The 22,568-nt window shown below is 40.9% G+C and overlaps 1 protein-coding gene across 3 annotated transcripts in view; it reads right to left on the bottom strand.

Moving 5' to 3' along the window:
* The window catches only part of Frmd3 (FERM domain containing 3), a 274,129-nt gene that overhangs the window by 106,750 nt on the left and 144,811 nt on the right, over positions 1-22,568 (bottom strand). For all 3 annotated transcript variants that reach the window (XM_048331193.1, XM_048331184.1, XM_048331174.1), the window contains exons 2-3: positions 17,297-17,401; positions 4,726-4,768 (exon numbers count right to left, since the gene is read on the bottom strand). In XM_048331193.1, the coding sequence (XP_048187150.1) occupies positions 4,726-4,768; positions 17,297-17,401 (148 nt within the window). The remainder of the gene's footprint in view (positions 1-4,725; positions 4,769-17,296; positions 17,402-22,568) is intronic.

A 22,568-nucleotide genomic window follows, 5' to 3' on the forward strand; every position in this document is an offset into this window, starting at 1 on the left:
GGAGAGGGAGTTCTGGAAGTAACCACCAAGAGCAATGGCAAGGGAGCTAGATATTCCTCTCTGCCTTCGAATGTAGAACTTGGAAGGATTGTGGTTCATGAGCAGCACGGAAAAAAAATGAGACTCTTGCTCACAAACAAATCAGGCCTGTAATCCCAGCTATGTAGGAAGCATGAATCAGAGGACTGCAGTTTGAGAACAGCCCCAAGTAAAAGGTAGGAGATTCTATCCAAAAAATAACTAAGAGCAGAAAAGAACTTGGACTTGGAGATATGGCTCAAGTGGTACAGCATCTTAATAGCAAGCACAAGGCCCAGAGTTCAATTCCCAAGACCAGAGAGCATGTGTATACATATACAAAGGAGGCAAGTAGAGGGGGAAGGAGGGAGGAGGAGAGAAAGAATAAGAGAGAGGAGGTATTTCTGGATGTTGTTAAACTTAACATATACTTCATATCGAATGATCTTAGGTAATATGTAGTTTCTGAAGCATTAGTGTGTTTCATCAAGCTGTCAAATTTATATACCTAGATCTATAATGATAGTCTCTCTTCATTCCTGACATCAGTAACTCATCTTTTTTTCTTCTCTCAATCTTGCTACTAGAGGTTGAAGAATTTTCTTGGTTCTCTCCAAGAATGGCTTCTATCCTCATTGATTTTATGTGCTGCATGTTGATTAAACACAGCAACTTGGAGGGGTTTAGGCTGAATTTAAAAAGTCAGTCTCGGGCTGGGGATATAGCCTAGTGGCAAGAGTGCCTGCCTCGGATACACGAGGCCCTAGGTTCGATTCCCCAGCACCACATATACAGAAAACGGCCAGAAGCGGCGCTGTGGCTCAAGTGGCAGAGTGCTAGCCTTGAGCAAAAAGAAGCCAGGGACAGTGCTCAGGCCCTGAGTCCAAGGCCCAGGACTGGCCAAAAAAAAAAAAAGTCAGTCTCACTCAGACATCAGTGGCTCATGCTTGTAATCCTTGCTACTCAGGAGGCTGAGATCTGAGGATCATGCTTCAAAGCGAGCACACACAAGAGAATCTGTGAAATTCTTATCTCTAATTAACTACCAAAAATCACTTGAGTGGTAGAGCACCAACCTTGAGGAAAAAAAAAAATCAAAGCAAGAGTATAAGGGATAAAAAAAAAAGAGTATAAGGCATGAGTTCAAGCCCCAGTAATGACACAAAAAGAAAAATAAATAACTAGAAAATTGAAAGCCAGTTGCTAGGATTACATGCAGTATCATTTCATTTCTTTGTCATTCTCAGAAGATAAAACTATATTGACAAAGAACAGACCAGTGATTGCTAGCTGTTGAAGACACGGGATGACTACCCAAAAGAAGTTGTGAGAATGAAAATCAAAATGCATGTTAAAATTCATTAAAAAAAACTACACCAAAATAAAGTCAATTTTATAAATATTAATTTAAAAATAAAATACAGTGTGTTTTCTAAGAGAACAAGTAAGAGTTTGTCTGAAGAAGTATCCAAATGCAAAATTTTTTTCAAAGTAACTAACCATCCAATTAAATATTTCTTTTCCTTTCTAAATCTAAAGTCAATATTAAAATAATGTTCAGCTACATCTATTTTCAACAAAGTTTTGGAAAAGAAACAAGCATTCTCATTCAAAATTATTGGGAGTAAACTAATACTGGTTTCTTGGATCAATGTGCATCACTTAGAAAATATCAAATGAGGACTCAATTTGATCCATTTCTAGAAATTTGGAGTACAGTTGTACTTTCACAAGATGCAAGAGTGTGTGTGAGCTTGTTCTTGGTAGCATAATTTATAACAGGAAAATTTAAGAATCAAGTTTAATCTTCATAGATAAATAAATCATATACATATGTATATAATTAGTGAGCAAAATCCCACTATTAAAAATAAAGCCAGTCTTCAATTGCAGGTAATGAAAAACCTCTAAAATTAATAAATAAGCAAAAATACCAAGGTGAAAAACGGTATTTAGAGATTGATCTTATTACTGTTTATAGTAGACTTTATTATATACAGTAGGAAAAAGTATATATACATAAAAACCAATGGAACGATATGAAAAAACTGTTTGTGATCTGATTGGATCATGACAAATTTTACACAGATACTGAAAAATCACCCTGTGTCCCATAAGTGTTTAAAATAAAAATGTCTGTTAGCAATAGTTCTCTGTCTGTTTGGGCTTGGGCATACAAGGAGAAGAAAGGCAATCATTTGGCCTTCATTTTAAATCACTCTGAGCTGTGTGAAATCCATGAACATAGTATCATTGTTAAAACTAGTAAGAAAAATTAATGTATTTGAACAAGGTGGGTGTTTTTTTTTTTTTGCAGTACTGGGATTTGAATTCAGGACCCCATACTTGCTAGGCAGGTACTCTGCCACTTGAGTCATACCTCCAGTCTCTTTTTACATTGATTATTTTCAAGGTAGGATCCTGCCTGGGCTATGATGATATGATCTTACTAATTATGTTTCCCTGTGTCACTGGGGGTGACAGGCACACAACCCTATACTCAGTCACATATATACATACATACATATATATACATATGTATCATACATATATACGTGCATATATGTAATATATTATGTATAATATAAATGCCTGAAATACCATCTTGAAAACTCTTGTTGTAATTAATACACAGTAAAGAAAGGTGAGCACCAGTGGTTCATGCCTGTAATCCTAGCTACTCAGGAGGCTAAAATTTGAGGATCACGACTCAAAGCCAGCTTTGGCAGCAGAAAGGCCCCGTAAGATTCTTATTTCCAATTAATTACTCATAAACTGGAAATGGTGCTGTGGCTCAAGGTGATAGAACACTAACCTTGAGCAAAATCACTCAAAGACAGCATCCAGGCCCTGAATTCAAGCCCCATGATTGACCAAGAGAGGGGTGGGTGGAGTAAGCAGGCTAGGGTTAGAGAATGAGCACCAGCAGGGCTAAGAAAGTGGGTGAATGATTATGAATATGGTCCGTGTAATTTATTTGCACGTATGAAAATAGAACAATAAAATCTATTGACACTGTTTTAAGCAGGAGGAGTGGGATGAGGGAGGTAGATCAGAATACATTATTTAATTGTGTGGAAATGTCAAAATGAAACCTTCCCTTGTGTAACTAATGCACCCTAGAAATGGGGCCATTTAAAATAAATAAGAGTATTGGAAAGTAGCTTAAACACTTGCAAATATCCAAACAAAAGTGTCAACTTTTAGCAGTGAAGGGAGAAAAACAAAGCATCCATTCTCTTTTCCTCACGTGTGCTAGTGGACTCTATTTCTGCTATATTAATCGATATAGAACCTCCTGTGTTCCTGCCTTGAGGGGGATGTATGCCCCACTCTGTTCCAGATTCGCCTACAGCCTGGCCTCCCTGGACTGCCCACACCTGCCACAGCACCTGTTCTCAGCTTAATGCATCCTTCCTGCCCTGACCCAGAGTTGCTTTTGAAAGGTGGGGGGAGAGGGACAAGGAGAGGCACACTCGGGTCAGTGGCTGCTGCATTTGTAATCCATGTTCAATGTCTTCTTTCTCCTACTGAGAAACCCTATCCAGAATAATTCCATATTTGAGAAAGCCCATGAATATGACACGGGGCATGATATCCACTAATCTTATCTCTAACGAGAAACTGATTATTGCCTGCATTTCAGAGCTCTGAGAAAGTAGACATAGGGAGATAAATGGATTTGGGGACAGGCAGTGAATTCCTAAGGTGCACTTCATAAATTCTCTATCAAACCATAAATAAAAAGCAAGTTGGCTCTATCCTGGAACATACTGAAAGCTCTTGGTGTAATTAATACAAGACAAAATTGATACAAGACAAAATACCATGTCACCTAGGTCAGCTACCAGTCAACACCCTTGGTGTTGACCCTTGGTGAATGACCAAAACATTTTAGAGTTGTTTTCAGAAAACCAAAACCTCAAACTAATTACCATGGGAAAAAATGTTTTCAGATTTAACAAAGCAGAGAAGAATAATTGTGTTGTCATGGGTATGATTTTAGTTTCCAAACATACCTACTTGCCCCATCCCACTCAAAACTGCACCCCCCACTGAACCTTTTATTAGCAACCCCATACTCAGAAGGAACCAGACATCTGTGATTATGTTTGAGGGATTTTTAAGTATTAAAACTCAGATGGTTGTCAAATATGAAATGTGAGGGCAAGATGGTAGGGAAGTATAAGGGCCCAGGAGACAGGGGATTCATGACTGCAGCTAACAGAAGTCAGAGAAAAGGGAAAGAGATGGGAAAAAAAGGGAAAGGGAGAGGACATACTAGGTCTCATGAGGAGAGAAAGAAGCTCTTTTTTTTTTTTTTAGCTTAAACAACAGATTTATTGCCTCACAGTTCTGGAGGCTAAAAGTTCAAATTCAAACATTGGATCAGATTGGTCCCTGTTGAAGACTCCAAGGGAAAAGCAACTCCTTGCCTTGCTCCTGGCTGCTGGTGGCCTCAGGTGTTTGTGAGTAGGTGACATTTCTCCCACAGTCTTCATTCTGTCTTCACTCTGCTTCTCTTTGTGCCCCAATGTCATCTTGTATAAAAATACCCAGCATGTTGAACTAGCACCCAACCTAATAACGAGAGAGAAGCTCTTGCTCACCTATCTTCCACTCTACCCCTTCTTCTCAGAGAAGTATCAGGAAATAGAATCTGTCAATACTTTCATAGAAAAAGTAAAAGTATATATTGACACTTACATTTCATTTGCTTGAAGATGGATTTGTTAGGTTCAAGCCAGTGCTAGGGAGAAAAAAAAAACACAAAAGAGATTGTGGGTCAAATTATTGACTAATAACTACATGGAATTCCAAGGTACAGCCTTGGTTCCTATAGCTATTCCTCAGTAGTCTACATAAACAACTCAACAATAATAACAACCTAGACAAGGGTACAAATTACAGAGAGTTCAAGGTTTCTGAGTAATACTTGAGTCACAGTTGCTAGGAGAGAAGGACAGGCGAGGGAGTTTGCACTTAAGTGGGCTGTTCTAGTAGCTTTAGTTGACTCCCAGGTGATTCTGGGAAAGCCACAGGTGGCTAAGGACTTGGAGCATTTACCATTAAGGACATCAGACAAACCCAATCCAGGATCAGCATCCAGTTCCTCTTCCAGGCCAGGTCCTCTAGAATGAATATTGGGCCAGGCCAGCACCAGAGGAGATGCCTCCCTCACAGTAAGTGGGGAGAGATCATTTTCTCAAATGTGATATCATCAGGAGGAAAGACCTTAGTGGCCCCAAATCATGTTACCCCAACAGGCGTTTATTTGACTTATACTCCAAACTGGTCTTTGTGGCTGGCTCTCTCTTCTCTCTAGACCACAGAGAAGGGTTACTTGCACATGCTGCGAGTCCAACAGCTTGTGAAGTCACTAGTCATGATGTCCCTGAAGTTTCTCAGAGGATGTCAGGAGTGGATTACAAACAGCAGTGCCACTGGAGATCCATTGGGAGATCAAAGTCTCCCTCATGGAGCTGCTTACCTGCTTGTGGTGGAGAGGAAAGTTGGAATGAGCTCTGCAGCTCACTTGACCTCCTTTCTGTTGCTCACTAAGCCTTCAGGTTCTGTATTACCCTGTTCATTGGATGCAAATGCATCCTGAGTCCTTACAAAGTGCCATGTTCCCTTCAAGCCTTTCCAGGGGTGAAACCTGGGGCTCAGCATGTGCCCAGAGTTATTCAGCTGATAAAGGGTGACACCAGCTATGCTGGAGGGTTGCAGGAAATGGGTCATCAACACTTCAGCTGTGTAGCCTCCCAACTCATCAGTTTGCAATACTATGCATTATTCCCTTTGACCAGGCCTCCCTATTTTCTCAGGAACCAAAAACAAAACAAAACAAGGCAGAGGAGAGGCCAAATCAGTGGTTTGCCATCTAAGGTGTCAGAACCCTGCAGTCTTTAAAAACAATTATGAAAGTCAGGCACCAGTGGCTCACGCCTGCAATCCCAGTTATTCAGGAGGCTGAGATCTGAGGATCACACTCAGAAGCCAGCCTGGCTAGGAAAGTTTATGAGACTCTTATCTCCAATTAACCACCACCAACAACAACCACAAAAAAACAGAAGTAGGACTATAGTTCAAGTATGGGCACTCTAGCCTTGAGCATAAAAGCTAAGGCGCAGTGCCCAGATCCTGAGTCCTAGCCCGCGTGTGTGCACACACACACACACACACACACACACACACACACACACAAATAATGAGAGTCTTCATTATTTTAACTTAGTGAAAATTCTGCCTCTTCTCCTGCTCGCCTTGCACACATGGGCTGAGACAGCAAGTTTCTTTTCTTCTGAACAAAATGATATCAGCTTCTTTGGGGAATTCTTATTATCTTCTTCTAATTAGAAATGACATATCTATAATTAAACACAAGACAACTCATTCATTATGCCACTTACCAGTGTAACCTTGTGCAAAATGTTTAAACGCTCTATGTCTCAAATTCCATAACTAAAAAAAAAAAAGAAATGTACTCATTATCTGACTTATGTAACTGTAACCCCTCTGTACATTATGACCTTTACAATATTAAAAATGGGTCTTTGGGTTGTGATGATTTATAAAGTTAATAAAAAGGTAATAAATCTAAGACACACAGAATCTGACACATAATAAGTGTTCAATAAATGCTGGCTTGCTGCTGTAGTTGTCTTCACCTACCATCTTTTAATTTGTAGACAACATCTTTCTGGAGGATACTAAATGGAGTCCCTTATGATTAAATTACTTTGCTAGAAATAAATACCTAGGATAATTTAGACCTAAGGCACAAAACAATTAAGAGTGATCAGAGAGTTGGGTGCTGGTGGCTCACATCTGTAATCCTTGGTAATCAGGAGACTGAGGCTGAGATTCTGAGGATCACAGTTCTAAGCCAGTTGGGGCAAGAAAGACCATAAAACTTTCATCTCCAATTAACCACCAAAAAGCCCAAAGTGGCACTCTGGCTCAAGTGGCAGAGCACTAGAGTTGAGGGGAAAAGCTAAAAAGTGCCTCAGCCCTGAGTTCAAGCCCCAGTACCAAAAAAGACTGACCAACAAGCAACATTTTCTGTAGTTGTTTCATGAAGAAAATCCTCAGGTGTTTTGTCAACAATGAAATGTACCTAAGTTTTCTAAATTCTCCTTGCTTCATGCCCTTTGAACACCTCAGACATTTTCTAACTTAGGCTGTCTCTCCAACTTCTCTCTGATTCCAGGAAAGATAGGTGGGCTTCCATACCAGAGCTGTGAGGAGGGTTCCAAAGCGGGGTAAAGTCTAGGAGAATGAGTGCCCTGATGGACTGGCTATGTCTACCATGCCACTATTGATTGGTTATGCCTGCTATGGAAGGGTAGAAAACATGGACAACATGCCTGCAAGGTCTTTGCCATCTGTGCCCTAAATAAGTTGTTTCTTAAATAACTAGTTTCCTAAGAAATATAGTACCTAAGAAATATAGCTTGCAGATTCTGTTCAGTTCCTGTTCAGATCTCCTCTTGTTCTGTTTATCCCTTACCCTGGCCTTTTGGGCTCTGTGCACTTCAATTACCTACCTATACAGTGCAATTGCTACTTACTTTTTCAGGATCACTATTTGTTCCCAATGGGAGAGTCATGGAGTAGAAAGCTCCAGGAAAAACAACCTAGCAATAATCATGTCTCAAAGGATTAAAGGAAATCATTTGTTCCAAGGGCAGCCAAGCTCTATTTGTTGATATTATTAAAACAAACAAACAAAAAACTGGGTGGCCTATGGCCTTTATTCTCTATTTCACCCATATGAACAGAGAGGCAAGGAACGTCATAAGGATTTTCACTGCAGTATTATATAAAGTTACAGAATATTAAAAAATACCACTCATGGCCATCATCAGGAACAACTAAAAAAAAATGTGGCCTGCTAGTATTCTAGATGCTTTTTTAGATGAGGAAAATCGCCTAACACATCACTCGTGTTAGAATTTTTATCTCAAGGTCTGTTTATGCTTGGCCTAAAGCAAACCTTCCTCACTCTCCATCAGCCTTCAACCATTCAATTGTTATCACCTTCCATCTCCTTCCACAATATCCATGCTTTTTACCAGAACTGTGTGTGTGTGTGTGTGTGTGACACTGAGATCTTGAGACAATTCAAGTTCAGCCCAGGAAGAAAAGATTTTCTTGACTCCCTCTCCAAAATAAGCAGCAAAAAGTAGGTCTGTTGGCATGGCTCAAGGCAAAGCACCAGCCAAGAAAGCAAGCCAAACAAGGCCCTCAGTTCAAACTCGAGCACAGAAGAGGAGGAGGAGGAGGAGGAGGAGGAGGAGGAGGAGGAGGAGGACGAGGACGAGGACGAGGACGAGGACGAGGACGAGGACAAGGACAAGGAGGACGAGGAGGAGGAGGAAAGAGTAAATATTTCAGTCTCTGTGGCCCCGGCTCTCTGTTGGATTACTTGTCTGCTTTTGGAGCATGAAAGCAGACAAATATATAAATGACAGGAATAACTATGTTCCAATGAAACTTTATTTACAAAAGCATATGGAAAGACATCTTGATCTTGGCATGCTAGTCCCTACTCTACATCCAAAAAATCTTTATTGTACCCATTTAGAAAATGTAATATGTTGTAAAAAAAAAAAAAAAACAAAGGAAAAGAATAAACTATCCCTAATTGTTTTAAAGTGCATAGGATAGTAAGTATCCCTAATTGTTTTAAAGTGCATAGGATAGTAAACAGCAATCAAAAAGGAATTTATAGGATTCCTTCAGACCAGTAGACTTTATTACTATGTAACATTTATTGTCATGACATCTAAATTTAATAGCATCATCAATAAACAACTCTGGGGTCAAATATCATCTAATTGTCAGACCTATGCACCTATTCCTACTCACTGAAGTATGGAATATATGATCAGTTACATATGTTGGTAATACGGATGCACTGACTTAGATAAGTGCTCCCATCTTACAGGTTAAGAAATTGAACATAGAAAGGTAACAGGATCTGCTCAAAGTCATTTAACCTGCAAGTTGTAGGGATAGGACTTGACCCAGTCATCCTGGTTCTGGGTGCTAAAGCTCTTAAACCATCCCACTCTGGTCCTCATTCTGCTTGGAACTGCAGACCTGTTCCCTTGTACTAAGCCTACGACCACACTTGCTTCCAGAATGTATCTTTTCTATAGTCTTCTTTCTGCTCTGTCTATTCCTTGCCTGTTTTCATTGTTGGTTTTATCTTCTGGACCACTCTTGAAAATAGAGGTGCTCCTTAGCTCTCAGATTCTCTTCTCACAATCATAATCTCTCTCTCCCCTGCCCCTCTCCTCAATAATCAGTTCTGATAGACTTCCTAAACTCAATATGTTTAAAATGTATCAGATCTCTTCAATACCATTTCTTTCTTATTTTATAATTTGTCCATTTATATGTGGAGCCCTAAATAACCACATCAGAAGTTTGAGATGCAGCTGAGCCATCTTCTAGCCACCTACAGCAAAGCACCATGCATACAAGTGAAGATGTGTTATTCCCTCCTCACCAGATTGGCCAGCAGTTGAATACCACTAAGAAACCCTGTCAATGCCAAGAGAAGCCAAAGAACCACTCAGCTGAGCCCTGCACCAAGTCCTGAGCCACAAAATCCTTTGATGTAATAAAATGGTGGTGTTTTAGGCCACTAAATGATGAGGAGACCGGTGGTATAGCAAGATGACTAGAACACTAGCTTCTTATTTCCCTCCATGAATCTGAAGCACAATTACAACTAAGTTTTGAAAGAAATCTGCTAAAGCCTGAATCAGAAAGAAACAAAAGGACTAGAGATATAAACTCATTGGGAGAGTTTATTTATCACAGACAAGTCCCTAGGTTTGATCCCTAGTGCCACTGGTTCTTTTCTGACCTATATTGTTTGTATGACTCCAAGTTATACATCCCAGTTACAGCCTAATATTCTCAACTTGATTTAAAAGCTGTCTTTAAAGTGATTTCAAAACTTGCGGACCTACTAGAAGCTTATCAGCTCTGAGGTTCCTGGCTGTTAGAAACCTCCAGCAAATGCTACTCTCTCTAATGATGGTCCTTAAGCCTTAACTCACCAATTCCTGCTCCTATCCCTACCACCAAGAAAGAAAAGTATCCCTTCCTTAAGTATTCCTGTTTTCTCAAATAGGGATAAAATGGCATTCCAGATCATAACCTTCCATCATGTTCTCCCTCCCAGAAGAATGTCAGATCTAGACAGAGCCGACAGAGCCAATTATGACCTATCATTTTTAATTCCTAGTTCTACTTTCTGTAGAAGAATTCTGACAGGCTCCCCCAAACCTAGTAATGTAGATACTGCAGCACACAACCAATCCACTAGATAATATATTTAATTTTTTCTTTCATTTTGTTTCTTTTGTTTGATTTTAAAGATGTTATAATAGTGTACTTTCTTGGAACTTGAGTGACAAAGTCTTCTCTTATAATACCAAGTTACCTTTGCATACCTCTCTACACAATTATCCAAGAACTCCTGAGTGTGTGTGCACACGCGCTGGTCCTGGGGTTTGAACTCAGGGCCTGGACACTGTCCCTGACTGAGCTTCCTCTGCTCAAGCTAGCACTCTACCTCTTGAACCACAGCTCTGCTTCCAGCTTCTTTGAGGCTAATTGGAGACAAGTGTCTCATGGACTTTCCTGACCAGGCTGGTTTCAAACCACGATCCTCAGATGGCAGCCTCCTGAGTAGCTAGGATTACAGACATGAGCTACCAGTACCTAGCAACTCCTGACTTTGATCTTTCTTGATATTTAAAAACAAAGGAAAACTCAGTAAGAGTACAAATTCATGAGCAAGGACGCAAGGCAGCATGTTAATACAATCCTGTTCTCTGGCATGAGGCTGCCCTAAATCTTAGGTACTACTCTTATTCCTAGTGATGAGCATCTGGGAAGCAATTATCGGAGGAGCAGGAAGCAGCCTTTCAATGGCAAGAGCAGCTGGCGAGACATCATGCTGGCTGGCTTCCTGGCATCCTCCCCATAGTGAAACCTCAAATCATTGGGCTGACTTTTATTCCATGCTATGTCCTCCCCTAAGGTTCCTCTTAAAAAAAAAAGCAAATGGCTGTAACATAGACAAGGTCTTTCCCCATTGTTAATAAAACTCACTAATAGGCTCACTAGCTCTTTCTGGCTACCTACATAAAAATCTCGTCTGTCATATTAGAGGAAGATATCAGAGTTCAGGGTGCCCTCACACTCATGATTTTGTGGCTTTATCCTTCCATCAGAAACCATTAAGCCAGTGTGGTAGGACAGATCTGTAATCTCAGCTATTCAGAAGGCAGGAAGATCATGAGTTTGAGGCTAGACTGGACAGAGTTAGTGTGCTCCTATCTCAAAACCAAAAATACAGTCTGAGAGGTGTGGCTCAGAAACACTTGTCTAGCATACTCTGTTATGCCCAAGTCGCAAGAAGACCACCAAGAAGACCACTGAGAGCCAGACATTCCGAAATGCAAAAGCAAGGCTTTATTCAGGGGAGCTGCAGGTCTGGGCCTCGTCCTACACTCTGACGCAGCGGATTAGGAGGAAGGCCCCGAGCTGAGATTTCACAGGGCTTACTTATAAAGGCAAAAAACCAAAGTTACAGCAATCAGGTGTTCAAGCAAGACTAGGATACAGGTACAAATCTGATTGGCTCAGGGCTCGAGGCATTCCAGGGCGGTTAGGGTTAAGCATTCCCAGGTGGTTAGAGTTAAGCAGGGAGTTTCCTGACCGGCTGGGCCCTAATAAGCTTGTCCTGCTAGCCGGGATAATTGGTGGCCTGGGTTACTCATAGTTTAAACAGACAACAAAACGGGGGCTGCCTGAAAATGTTTACTTTAACTCTTCAGGTCAAGGTCCTGAATACAATCCCTAATACTTCAAAGGGGAATTTATTTTGTTTTAATTTTGTATTTTTTATTGTTATTGTAAAGGTGATATACAGATGGGTTACATTTACACAAGTCAGGTATTGAGTACATTTCTTTTTTAACAGTGTCACCTCTTCCTTCATTTTCTCCCAGTTTTTTTCCCTCCTGACCTCCCTCCCCCACAAATTGTATACTTCATTTTCAACATAGTGTCTAGTGAGTGTCACTGCTGCATTTGTTCACCGTTTGTTTTTTAAGGCACGCTAAACCCTCTGGCATCTATCTGACATGTGACACAATGCACTAGCACAAAGCACGTGAGAACCACGCCCCTGGAGGAGTGGAATTTCAGTGAATCACTTGTGTTTGAGTCCACATTAGAATCGTCATCACATTACATAAACCAATGGCACTAATGTAGATGGGCTCAGGGCTCAGCAGCTGCATTGAAATAGGGCAGTTGAAATCAAAAGCACTGAATTCAGCCTCCCTTCCTTCCGGTAAGGCTGCACTGAAAGCCAGGTAGCTCAACTCTAAAGCCCTGGTGGCTTCCTTAGCTGGCTATGGGGAAATGGTGGACATGGAAGCACAATTTATTACATGTGTATCTCAAATCATAGCAATAGAAACTAGTTATGAAACCCAGCTAATTATTTCAAAACTTCATCTTTCCAACAAGAAGTTACTTGAAAACCTAAGCAAATGGTGAAAAGACCATGTTAAATTTAAGAGAGAGAGAGAGACATAGAGATAGGGAGAGGGAGAGGGGGGAGGGAGAGAGAAAGAGAGAGAGAGAGAGAACTGAAAGAACTGGTACTTATGCCAACTGGTATCTCTCCTGGAATTATTTTTTCCAAGGCTTCCAGATGTATTGTGCCAGCTGTCTCTATCAATAAAACAAGGAGAATTACACTCATTCTTTCCCAACTCTTAGGCAGCAAAGATGATACAAATTCCTCAGAAGATGAATATGGTGGAAATTCAGGGGGATGACATTGATGGATACTCAACCTATGCCTTTCTACAGCATCTAAAATAATAATAATGGAAAATCTGGACCTTTGCCATCACAATAGAAATGACAGTCATCATTGACTGATTTAATCCTCACCATTTCCAGAGCATATGGGGAAGAGACATCTTGTGCAACATATGCTGTTCCAAATGTAATAATGCTAAATATTTAATATTCCACAATGGTTTACCATCAATTGATTTAGAGTTTCATCAGTCCCACAGCAGAGGTAATTTCCACTTCAGCTTCTCTGGCTTACCTGGGTTTTCTCTCTTGATTAGCTTTCTATCCTACTAATGAGTTCATTTGTTTTATTTGTCATTGAGAAAAGTATGGGAGCTTGTCAAGAACTAATGGTGGTCAACTAGTCTCTGCCTAAGACTCCCATACCAGCATGCCTCTATGCCTCTGAGCCCATTCCTGTAATTATCTGGACCTAGTCAAGGTATAATAATTCCACAAATATCAACAGCAAGCCAGGAACCAGTGGCTCACGCCTGTAATTCTAGCTACTCAGGAGGATGAGATCTGAGGTTCATGGTTCAAAATCAGCCAGGGTAGGCAAATCCTTGAGACTCTTAATCTCCAATTAACCAGGAAAAAAGCCAAAAGTAGAGATATTGCTTAAGTGATAGAGCACCAGCCTTGCACAAAAAAAGGTAAAGGAGAGAGCCAAGCCCAGTATACACACACACACACACACACACACACACACACACTAGCAATAGCAATAATTAGTACTAAAACCACACCATATAGTCAGTTATTACCACGTGTTAAGCATTCATGAGCTTTATCTCTAATAATTAGTCCATTAGGACTGAGACTCAAAGAGGTTAAATTTCTTGGTCAAGATCATAGAGCTTGCTAACTAGATGGGATTTCTAAACCACATCTTTCTAAATCCAAAGTCTACAGTAGTTTTAAGGCTTGATATAGCTCTGTGATGATTTGTTTGCTTAACATGTACAAAGTACTAGATTCCATCCTCAGCCCTAATAAAGAAACAATGTAGCCATGCTACAATCCTAGCATTTGACATGCTAAGGCAGAAGGATCAGATCTAGGGTTCAAGGCCAGACAGTGTCATTTTGTTTAGAAACTACCCTAGCCACTCATACAGATGTTACCTATACCTTGTATTCTCAAAAGCAAATGATGATAACAGCCCTATCACACAAAGAAAAACATCAGAACTCTTCAGGTACTGCTGTAAGCAATTCAGCAATTCTACAAAAGATAGAGCAGTTCTATTTAGGTTTTGGCTCCATTTTTCCCTCAAATTTAAAAGTCAGATGTAAACATTAAAAATTAAGTTAAGGGTGCTGGTGGCTCAGGCCTATAATACTATTTACTCAGGAAGTTGAGATCTGAGGATCGTGGTTTGAAGCCAGCCTAGCAGGAAAGTCCATGAGAATCTTATCTCCAAAGAACCACTCAGAAAAACCTGGAAGTGGTGGTATGGCTCACGTGGCAGAGTGCTCGCCTTAAACAAAAGAAGTTCAGGGACAATGTCCAGGTGCTGAGTTCGAGCCCCAGGACCAGAAAAAAAAAATTGTTAAACCAAGTAGACTATAAAGAACAAAGAAGAATATCAATCTAAGCACTTGAACATTAAAAAGGACTTTTAGATTTATGAAGTAGCTGCAAATATGCATAATTTTCACCCATCTTACCCTTACGTTCATACCTTGTTATGAATGTTGTACCATTAAGACAGTAAGAAACAGGAATTTGCACAAGAGTGTCAAACTAAACCAGCCCAAGCAGAAAATTCCATCAGACTCTTACATCAAATTAACCACCAAAAACTGGAAGGGGGGCTGGGAATATGGCCTAGTGGCAAGAGTGCTTGCCTCGTATACACGAGGCCCTGGGTTCGATTCCTCAGCACCACATATACAGAAAATGGCCAGAAGGGGCGCTGTGGCTCTAGTGGCAGAGTGCTAGCCTTGAGCAAAAAAGAAGCCAGGGACAGTGCTCAGGCCCTGAGTTCACGGCCTAGGACCAAAAAAAAAAAAAACTGGAAGGGAAGGTGTGGCTCAAGTGATGGAGTACCAGCCTTGATAAAAAAATAAAAATAAAAATAAAAAAACAAGCAAGAATGTGAAGGGTGTGAATTCAAGCTCTGATACCGTCACTCACACACACACACACACACACACACACACACACACACACACAGAAGAATGTGTTAAGAATCCACATTCCTGTCCCTGCTCCAAAAATTCTGACAGGCTATGTGGAAGGGAACATTTCAGAAAACACCTAAGCTATTTCCATTGCAGGACCAAATCTGGAAACCACTGTAGTAAATGCTACACTAGTCCTCTCCCTGATCTCAAGTCAGCCCCTCTACCTTGCACATTACAACTCTGTGCTTCTCTCACTCAGGTAACTAAGGTTCAGCTGGAAACCACACCTCCTTCCTCTGAATCCCCCTGGGTCTGCAGAACTCCAGGAGCTTAGTAAGAGCCTCTATGTTTCAGGAAAAAAAAAATTCTATTTTTTTAAACATCCTCTTCCTGTACAAAAATACATTCAGCTGCCTTTACTCATGGTATTGGGTTTGTAAATACTACTAAGAGTCAGGTGGGCTCATAGGGAGGAAAGTCTTTTTCCCTTACCAAGAAGCAAGCCAGGGGCACTGGCAAAGAGATCAAGTTGAATGGAGCAGAGAGGTCTTATCCTCTACCACTGGCTAGCCTCAGGAGGTCCCTTCACACATATTCTGCATGTAAGAAGCACTGAGGCCCTGGCCCATCAATGGGTGACATAGTAGAGCTCCAGAAATGACCAGGACAAAGATGGATAAGAAGAGCCCACACCACACTAAGTCCAGTATATGCCATGCCCGTGCACACTTAGACTGGCATACCAACTGGAAAGGTAAAGCTCTCCTACTCGTTCTTACCCCCCACAGGTGCCAAAACAAATGGGTGTATCTAAGTGAAAACACACCTGGAGCTGCCAAATTTAGTGGTGCTTAAGGAGTAGCTTCTGTGAAAATATTTTTGTTTTTTTCCTTGTTTTGGTGATATAGGACTCAGAGCCTTGCAGTTTCCTAGGCTGGTACAAAACTGCTGACCCACATCCCTGGTCCTGTTTGTTCACTGATTATTTTTAGGAAAGGGTCTCACTTCCCACCTCAGCATGTGTGATCCTCCTACTTATAGGACTTCTGTCATCAGTGGAATCACAAATATGCACCCCTGAGTCCAGTTTCTCTTTGTGGTGACAAGAGTCAGACTATTTTGTCTAGATTATCCTTGACCTATGATCCTCCCAATCTCAGCTTCCCACATAGTTTGAGAAACAGGTATGTATCCTTGTACCCAGCTATGGGTTGAAAAGGAGTCTTGCCAACTTTTCTACCTGAGTTGGTCTTGAACCAAGATCCTTGCATTCTGAGCCTCCCAAGTAGCTAAGATCACAGGTGTGAGCCATTATTCCCAGATTTAAAATTGTTTTGTTTTACTTCATGAGGTGAAACCCACGTAAAATCATCCATTTAAAAATGTGCATTTCAGATGAGGGTGAAAAACTGGGAAAGAGTGAAGGAATGGGTAACACTGGCTAAAAAGAAATGTTCTCTTTGGCTGACTTACATAACTGTAACCTCTCTGTATATAATCTTTGTAATAATAATAAAAAATTTACTGTGCATTTCAATGGCATTGAAAACATTCACAGTGTTTATCAAGCACCACCTATACCAAATTCCAGACATTTTCATCACAAAAGAAAGCTCCTCAGCTGGACAGCTCACGACTGTAATCCTAGCTACTCTGGAAGGTGAGATCTGAGGTTCCTGGCTTGAAGCCAGCCTGGGCAGGAAAGTTTGTGAGACTCTTTTATTCAATTAACAGCCCCAAAGGCAGAAGTGGAGCTATGGCTCAAGTGGTAGAGCAGTAGCCTTGAGCACAAAACCTCAAGGATATTACCCAAGGCCTTGAGTTCAAGCTCCAGGATGGGTACACACATACACACAAAAAAAGAAGAAAAAACCCATTTCCATGAAGCAGTCAGTCTGAAGGAGTGATTCTGCCACAAGCCTTTTGTAGTGTTGCATAGGGATTTTTCTCTATGACTAGATTTTATGTAGCTGCCACTGAAGAACTTTGCAAACCCTCATTTCAAAGGGTGCAGGAGCATCCACTCTGCTCTCCAGATGGAAGCAGCCTCCTGGAAATACTTGACTTTTCCCTCTTGCTCCACTCTGTCTGTGGGACAGGGCCTAAGTTTGTCTCCACTGCTTGGTTTCCTGTGGCCCATTAAATCAAAGGTGTCATGAGGGTTCTGAGAAGAACCTCTAGAGTGCTCTCCAAACTGTGTACCTCCTCCAAAATGGGTTGAGAGAGAAGATGGCTCTTACCCTCTGCTTCTCTGGGTCCACATAACGAATGCCAAAATAGTCCTTCTCCAGCAAGCTGTAGTAGTTGCAGATGTGGTCGATCAGAAACTGCCCTTTGGTCTCCCTCTGCAAGGGAAGTACATCAAAGTGTTAGCCAGAGCTTGCCAGAGTGTTCACATTTCACCCACAAGGGGTTTCACTCAGCCCAGTGAGCCTGAACCTAGACAAATGGATTCATTGCCCACTCCAGTTCTGGAGTAGGGCCTTCTCAACTCCTAGACATAACCTCGGTGAAAAGTGTATTGTTCAATGTGAGCCATCACACACACACAGACACACATACACACACACACGCACGCGCGCCTCAAAATGTACACCCAAAATACTACAAAAATATAATGGTCTGGTATGTTTTATTTCATTCTATCACAAGCCACTAACTTTGTCAGTGCTATTTATGATTCAGAACACTGACTTCACAATTCAATGTTTTGTGGAGGCCTACAGTTTACAAACTACCCTATAACACATATGTTCCTGGTTGCTTATTCTAATCACTCTGAAATATTCATCCAATTTTCACCATGATCTTATATGGAAGGTCCTCAATTCATCAGTAAAAGCAGCCACAAAGGCAGTCAGTGTTTCACCCAAAGTCATACAACTTATACAGAACAAGGTAGTATCTGAGCCAGACCAACTGGCTATAGAACCTGGGCTCTCCTTCTGGGCCACTTGTCTCCCCGTACACTGCATCCTTTGAGATGCTACAGAAGTCAGGCTCTGGGTGGCATGAGGGAAAGGTACTGAAATAATCTCAGTTTCCACAAGGGATGATAAGAAATAATCTTCCTCAAAGCCACCGGCAGCCAACATAGAAAGGCAAATTGGGAAACTGGAAAAGCCCAGACTGAAATCTAAAGACAAGCTCTAAGCCTTTGAAAAATTGACAGTTTAAAAAAATGCCCATCGAGGTTGGGGGGAAATGATGGAAGAGGTAACAAGTTGAACAAGAAATGTGCTCACTGCCTTACATATGAATCTGTAACCCCTCTGTACCATACTTTGACAATAAAGAAAAAAGTTTAATTAAAAAAAAAACTTTAAAAAATGCCCATCAGGAAACTGGAACTAGTGAAAGGAAGATAAATGAAAAAGGGAATAGGGGACAAAATACAGCAAGAATGCTCAGTGTACATATGTAATAAAGGAAGTGGGAAATGGGAAGCTAGTCTGGGAGCAGGGAAAGGATGGGATAGGGGAGAATTCTGATCAAGAAGCACTGGACAAAGCTGGCTGCTGGTGGTTCACACTTATAATCCAGCTAGTCTGGAGGCTGCAATCTAAGGATCATGGTTTGAAGCCAGCCAGGGAGGAAAGTCCATGAGACTCCTTGTCTCCAGTAAAATTGTTCAGAAAAAGCCAGAAGTGGTGCAGTGTCTCAAGGGGTAGAGTGCTAGCTCAGGGACAGTACTCAGGATCTGAGTTCAAACCCCAAGTCCAACAAAAAGAAGAAGCAGAGGAGGAGGAGGAAGAGGAGGAGGAGGAAGAGGAAGAGGAAGAGGACGAGGAGGAGGAGGAGGAGGAGGAGGAGGAGGAGGAGGAGGAGGAGGAGGAGGAGAAGAAGAAGAAGAAGAAGAAGAAGAAGAAGAAGAAGAAGAAGAAGAAGAAGAAGAAGAAGAAGAAGAAGAAGAAGAAGAAGCAGCATTGGACACTTAGATGGACATATTAAATTGCAGCCCCCTTGTAGAAACTTTTGAGGTATAGAATAAAATAAGTAAAGTAAAATGAGTTGGAGCAACTGATTACAAAAAAAATTAAGTAAAAATAAATAAAGACAGGCCCTGTAATCTTGGCTAAAACTCCAGCTATTTCCATTTTGGTAAAATGAGATTGTTAAGTTTAATGATTTCCAAGTTCGTTAGCTAGATCTTTTCCCTTCCAAAATTCTAAACGAAAGGTCTGTCATCCAAATCTGATTAAGATAAATACTACTATAACAAAATGCTCTTAATAGCCAAGACTCATCTGAGATCTCAGCAAGATATCTGATAAGATTAATTTCTTTTTCAATCAAAGTTGCTGACAGACTCATGAGATATTTTTGGGTTGGAATGTGACCTATAAAAAGAAATTAGAGATATTAAGTGAGCCACTCTTCCGAGCCATTAAAAACAATTGTAGAAGATTAGTTTGGTCTATGCTACATGATGTTATTTTCATTAAATCCTTTCCTTTCATTGAAATTACTACATCTAAGAAGTTGGATGGCAAATCCTGGGGTGCATTGCTTTGAACAAAGCTCTGGGTTTATAATCACTTACTGTGCTACAAAGCCTCTGTTTTCCTGAAATCGCTTTCAAGTTTAATTTTTCATGATGGTTATCCTTTACTTTCTTTCTAAAAGAAAAAGGTCTGATGTCATTCAAAAGAGATAAAAACATCAAAATTGAACTTGGTTTTTCAAATTCCATAATTGTTTTGTGAAGCTAGGTGGCCCAGAGAACAAGCTCTGTCTAGTGGCAGCTAACTCCAATGCCTAGGTTGTGGGTATAGATTAGTTCCTTTGCTGCACTCTGTAAGTCATTCATCATAAAAAGGCTCAGCAATATCAACTTACTGAAAGTAAACATGAGTCTGTTGTTTATGGTTGGACTACAAAGCTCCCCTGCACTGGGTTTACTAAGAGGAACTACTCCTCTTGTATGTAAGGTTTATGAAACCTGGGTCAAGGCACTGTGATACACAGGTATGGGATTGAGAAGACACTAATTGGAAATATGGATATGGCTGTCATTTTACCCTAAGGAATATGTGCTCCAAAGCATAATAAAGTTGTTTTTAAGTGATTAAACACAGTGACTAATATACACAGTCCAGCTATCAAAGACCCATGAGATAAGGAAATAGCCATAGCAAATAATGGAGTAACTGGTGTGTGTGTGGGTGTGTGTGTGTGTGTGTGTGTGTGTGTGTGTGTGTGTGTGTGTGTGTGCGTGTGTGACTGAAATAGAGGCCAAAGCTTTTCATGAGTACAGACCAGGTCAGGTCAATTCCCAGGTTGGATGGTTGGGAGGACATGGTTTGTCTGTTACTAGTTATGGTTCATTTGTTGGAAGACTGGCCCTCAATGTAACACAGATGGTTAGATCACAGGTCACCACCCTCAGGAGGGATTCATATAGATTTTTCAGAACCAAGCTTTCCTACAAGAATAGGTTGTTTAATGAAAAAAATAGTGAGCTCAGCCCCTTTCCAATCTCTTGCTTTCTTCCTCACATGCGTGGCTCATCTGTATGTGAACAGTTCCATTTCCACTCCTCCCTCTTGCTGAGACACAGACAGATATAACATCATACTCTTTAGATTTCTGAGCCACCAGAATCATAAGTCAGATAAACTTCTTTTCTTTATACCTTACCCATTGTCTGGTTCTGTGTTACAACACAAAACAGACTGACGCCCTGGTTCCAGGACAGCAGATGGGTTCTAGATCTTTACAACTTGAAGTATGAGACAAAGGCCAGCAAGATTGAAAAAAAAAAAGAAAGAAAGAAAGAAAAACAGTGGCTTCAGTGCTGCCAGGGAGGAAGCTAGATGGAACGTAGACTCTCAGGCCCTACTTTTGACTTGTTGAGGCTGGTGAGCACCATGACAACATCACTAGGCTATTACTATGCTCAGTAATGTTTGAGAAGCATTGGTCCAGAGGGAATTCCCTGACATGGGAAAAGTACAAAATTTCCTGATGTGGAAAAAGTAGAAAGAGTACAAAGTAGCGACTTCTACTGTCTACAGAGGTCATTTTGTCTCTTGAGAATCGTCCATTCCTGGACTCAGATCAAAGTCCTTTTCCATTTCATGTACCCAAGCTGACCCTGCCTACATCAGAGACCTCACCACTGCTGTCCTTCTCCTGCATCTACAGACTACCCCACTTAGCCTCATCACCCACAACATCCCAACATATTCCTATTCACAATGCTTCCTGCCAAGGCAGACAGCGTGCAGACTCATGTTTAGTAGTGGTCCCTTCCTGCCTGGGAATCTGGATCTGTGTCTGCCATTTAGGTTCCTGTTGTCATTTCTGAACAAGAAGTTCAGTTCTTGCATTACAGTAGAACACACAGGCACAATACTGAGGGCTGGAACAGTCATTCAGGGCCAGTTGAATGAGGAACAATAGCCCAGCTACCTGTCTGTGAACCACACTTCAGGGGAGAGGTTTAGGGGTGCACAGGGTTCCTAACTAGAGTTCCTGAACCTCTTGAGAGTAGAAAACATATCCTCTGCTGCCTGATCCAGTGCCTCACACAATGGATGATGCTTCTGGCTCATGGAAAGCCTGGGGTCTGGGAAGATATGGTAGCTCTTCACACAGTATTTCCAAGAGAGAGCTAAGAGTAGCCTAACCTAAGAAAGTAAAGTCCTCACATTGGCAATTCCCCAAGCATAGAGAAATCAGCTAATTTCCATGAGTCTCCTTCACAGTCTGTGTGGGCAAGTGGTTATTAAAGATCTGAAGTAAGAGGACTGCGATTTAATGTTAAAACATTGTTGGTGCTTTCATGGGATATCAGTTGCACTTTCAGTATTGGTTGAATAAAGGAACAAAATCAAAGGGCTCATATACTATCTTTAAAGCTGTTACCTAAAGTGGGTTTCATCAATCACAACAGCCATTTATACAGGTGAAGCCATGAGAGTACAAACGTATGAACAGGGCCTCAAGTAAGAGTAAGATTTGAATATCTGTGCCTAAAGTCCTTTAAGTATGTTAAGCATAGTTTTCTGTTTTATTTTTTTCTGGTTTTGCATAAATTCAGAGAAAGGAGTCCTGTGGCCAAAGAGGTGTTCCTCACCCACCTTGGAACTGCTGCCAGTAAATTGATTGGATTTTCTAAATTATTCTGATAATGGGGCAAATATTTAAGTTTCTTTGGAAATCACTTTGAGAAAATGAAAAGATCATTTAGTTGCTCTAAATTTCTCTCTATATAAGTTAAATTATACTTCATTTTGTGTAAATTAAAGGCCGTATGTGTATTCGTAAGACATCGTGTTGGACACATAGTAGATGCTCAACAAATGGAAAGTATATTCTATTTTTTTTTTTTTTTTTGGTAACAGGATGACATTTTCTTTTTATTCCATTGTCCCTTCTCTCTTCAAAGCTGTCATGGGGACTGGAATGAACAGGAAGTTCACCAAACGCAAAAGACTGCAGAACTGGGCATTCTTTCACAGGATGGGTTTTACATCCTCAGATCCTAAGAAACCTTCTTTGTAATCT

Source organism: Perognathus longimembris, chromosome 1 (assembly GCF_023159225.1).
Source record: "Perognathus longimembris pacificus isolate PPM17 chromosome 1, ASM2315922v1, whole genome shotgun sequence".
NCBI lineage: Eukaryota > Metazoa > Chordata > Mammalia > Rodentia > Heteromyidae > Perognathus > Perognathus longimembris.